We start from the raw sequence: 4,088 nt of genomic DNA on the forward strand, positions 1-4,088 counted from the left end.
ATATATATGCATATTAAAGCATTTTTATATATACATGCATATATGAAAAGAAGAAAAACCAAAAGTGTATATCAGACAGCACTTTAAACCTCTTCTTAGAATAAAGGACGATTAAAGACAAGATAGATATAGAGAAAGCAGTCAGAATTCCTCAAAACTTAGAACATGATTAAAGATCCAGAATAGGCAAGAACAATCATAATGGAAAAATGTAGGAAGATAGAGGATTTTCGCAAAGGTAATAACACCATAGATATGTATAAAGAGATTATGGCTCTGATCAGTAGGTTTCAACTTAAACATTTATAAAGTACAGTGATCAGAGTCATAATTTTGAAATGTAGAGAGATGATAAACGAAAATGGATGAATGTGTATGGAGGTATTTTACAACAGGCAGCCAAATCTACAACACAGAGGAATGGCCAAAGAACAGGAAGAGAATTCCAATCCAGTATTTACGGCATTCCGTTTCTTACTTAGCCATGATACAAATATCACTTTGAACCTTATCAGGAAACGTCTAGGGAGAAAATGGAACAAGAGCCTTCTGCAAGTCAAGCAGGCTGGAAAAGCAGGACAGGATATTTATTTATTCAAATTTCTGTCATATACATACATCATTACAAACAAACTTGCAAAACAATAAAAACAAGGCAAAGAAAGACCAAACAGGTGATAGATACGTATGCAAGTTGGTCAATCCATTATAGTAAAGATATAAACAGAATAATTGCACTCTACAACAGGAACATCCACAAAAAAGCGACCAACTACAAACATTTTCAACATCAAAGTTATTAAATGTAATTTAATTATTAAAGCTGTTATATTTAACCTCGGAACAAAGAAGGCGCCTTATGACCTGATTGGATCGGATTGGATTGGATTATACAAAACTGCAGAGAATACAACCAAGATTTATAAATCTGCTTTATAGACTACTCGAATGCTTTCGGCTGCATGTTTCCTAAGGAACTGGATGGTCATGAAGACTATGGAGTTTCCAAAGAAAGCACACCAATCTTCTCTACACGTATTGTGGAATGAGCGACTGAGTCGAGAACGAGATGTCAAGGGTTTATCTGTATTCTTTCCATATCTTCATAATACCGTAAAGTGTAAGTCATAGTTCGTGACAAAAGTTTGCTCCTACCAACAGCCATGGACTATACTATGTTGCATAAGTTTAAGCCTACCTTACCACTGAGATGATATTCCTAACACTCTGGTTTACGAACTTTCTCACTTACGAACTGTGTTCGGACGGAGGGATGCGTAATTGGGATATGTTGCTACATACTCAGATTAAGACTCAAAATAAAATACTTTAATAAGATCTATAATATACAAATTAGGTATGATAATTTAGATTTGGTTTTATGATGATTCTCGTTACTTCGTAATGATCAAGATAAAATCGTGTTTAAGCCTATTCTACAGTACCTTTCCGCAAGCTATCTTGTCTTTACAAGTCAACAACGCTATCAACTTTAGATTTCAAAACGGTTATCTCTCATTCAAATTTGAAACGAATATGTAAACAATTATAATCGGTTTAATTGTCCAATCATTATTGTGAACGCACCTCTGAGCACCATAGGTTTGAAAGTGTATGTTCAAATTAGATTAATAACGACAAGTTAGATTGTGGGTCTTGTCAAACTACTTCCAACCGGCACTAATGGATCTTTTTGGAATTCTGTTCTTATGCGTATTTGTTTCTGTAGCGAAGGCTGGTAGGTAAATCGTTGGTGCTAAATGAGAAAAACTATTTTGTATAACATATTTTTAAATGGTTGATTGGGTTGTATAGGTTGTAATATTTTATAGAACATTAACAGAATCTATACTAAGTTAGTTTCAAATTGTTGGTTAAGATCTATATGAACTATGTCGGCCTAATATTCTCAGTAAAACCACCAGGGAGAATTTCAACACAAAGCTCAACGCAGTTTTTTTTTCTTGCTTTTGGTGACACGTTTAAAAGCTAAACTTTTATAGACATATTCAGTAATGGCTTCTAAAGTTTTTCGTGTTCAGCTAATTAATGTAAATTTGTAAAACTTTTATAAATATGTTTTCGTTTTGAACATTCACTGTAGAAACAGCGTGGAAAGCAAAGCTGTAAGCTGACACGTGACACGTTTAAAGCTAAACTTGTTTAGACATATTTTAGTGTGCTTGGAAAATTGACATGTTTAGCATTGAATGTGCTTAGCTATTTGAAATTATGACATCGAATACATAAACACATTGACTGCTAAACACGTCACTAGCCTAGAGGTACTATGTGGCTTTCATTAATCAAAATTTACTTTTAGAATTCTAATGATATCTTGAGATTTGTCATTTTGCCTCTCGTTTATTTACGTTTTGAGAAGTTTTCTTTCTGTCACCCTGTGGTATTGAGTATTAATAAGCAAAATGAGCTAAATAAATTGAAATGATTGAAAAGCACGTGTTAATAATACCCCCACCAACAGACATTACGCAGCCTGGTCCAAATGCCACTGGGAAAGCGAGGCGGGAGGGGCCTAGGTAGAGGTAAAGCTCAGGTTTTTTGAAACAACAGGCTAGTGTAAGTTTAATTTTTTTTAAATAACTGATAGAATATTTAAAACTTGTTTTATTTATCAAACTTTCAGCGGATGAGACGGTATGCTACACTGACCTAGGTTGCTTTGATAAGGGGTGGCCATTTTATGACTTCCCCGACCGACCTATAAGTTACCTACCACACACAAGAGAAGAGGTCGGGACTGAGTTCCAATTGAACACAAGACGCAACCCAGTTATACCTCAGTACATATCTGCCAACAACCTAACCTCCATCAGTAAATCGTTGTTTAATCCCAAAAAGCCGACAACATTTATCTGTCACGGATACGCAGAAAACTCGGACGTTGATTGGGTTAAAGAGCTAGGCACAACTTTCTTAAACAATGAAGACGTAAACATCATTCGAATCAACTGGGAGAAAGGTGCATCCATTCTATATGGACAAGCAGCAGCAAATGCTAGAATCGTTGGGGCAGAAGCTTCATTTTTGATTGATCAATTAAAGGTGATGAATATATTTTGTACGAGATACATAAAGTCATATTATTATTATCATCATCATGATTTATTTTATTTCAGTTTTGTTAACTTAAACTTATGTGTATTGTTTATGTTTTTCTGCTATGTTGATCATTATTGAATAAATGTACTTTTGAATCTTCAACCTTGATAGTCATCACAGACCATTACATCATCGTCAGCATCGTCATCATTATCAACATTTACATCATTATCATTATAATTTTTATTATTATTATTATTATTACTAGGCCTATTATTATCATTTATGGCAGCATTGCCATTAGTTATTAATAATTTTAAATATCTTTGCTATTGTTTGAGTTCAGAAATTCTATGGCTACAGTGCGTCCAGCATCTACTTAATAGGCCATAACCTTGGGGCGCACATAATGGCGTACGCTGGAGAAAGACAGACCACACCAAAGATTGGTAGGATCACAGGTAAATCAATGTTCTACAATTTTATTGTAAATTAGTATATAATGAATAAATAATTCATGAAAGTATGTTAATCAAGAGAATAATAATTAATACCATCCGGGCTTAAAATAATGCCGCTTCCATAATAATTCCGCCGCCACCCCTTTCCCCACTCCAGTGAATCCGATCCGACCTCTTTGTAAGTACAAAGTGAATTTGTCACTCTATATGTCGATCTTATTAAACAAAGATCGGAGTTCCTTGTGAAATCGAGACCATAGGTCAAATTCACCAAGATTTTGTGACCAGGGCCCCGGGACCTAATTCACTATCGATTAATTTAGGCTGATGATGGTCATAGTGGGCTGAAATCCATGTGACACTTGCGTACAGTATTTAAATAGTTACCACCAAACTATCCCGATTTATTGATAATTATTTTATTATTTGTTGTCTTTTTTAATAAAAGGTCTAGACCCGGCAGGCCCATATTTTGACGGGACTACCCGAGCTGTTAGATTGGATACAACAGATGCAGAGTTTATTGATGTCATTCATACAGATACGGACCCTGTATATACCACA

General features: G+C 34.8%; 1 protein-coding gene across 1 annotated transcript in view; it reads left to right on the plus strand.

Moving 5' to 3' along the window:
• Nucleotides 1-1,583: 1,583 nt before the first annotated feature.
• LOC117112103 (pancreatic triacylglycerol lipase-like) overlaps nt 1,584-4,088 on the plus strand; it is a 5,348-nt gene continuing 2,843 nt past the window's right edge. Inside the window, exons 1-4 of the mRNA XM_033255152.1 lie at nt 1,584-1,738; nt 2,648-3,066; nt 3,410-3,524; nt 3,973-4,087. Of these exons, the coding sequence (XP_033111043.1) occupies nt 1,684-1,738; nt 2,648-3,066; nt 3,410-3,524; nt 3,973-4,087 (704 nt within the window). The 5' untranslated portion in view covers nt 1,584-1,683. The remainder of the gene's footprint in view (nt 1,739-2,647; nt 3,067-3,409; nt 3,525-3,972; nt 4,088) is intronic.

This window comes from Anneissia japonica, unplaced genomic scaffold (genome assembly GCF_011630105.1).
Source record: "Anneissia japonica isolate Jap-2015-1 unplaced genomic scaffold, ASM1163010v1 scaffold3934_len446420_cov169, whole genome shotgun sequence".
Lineage (NCBI taxonomy): Eukaryota > Metazoa > Echinodermata > Crinoidea > Comatulida > Comatulidae > Anneissia > Anneissia japonica.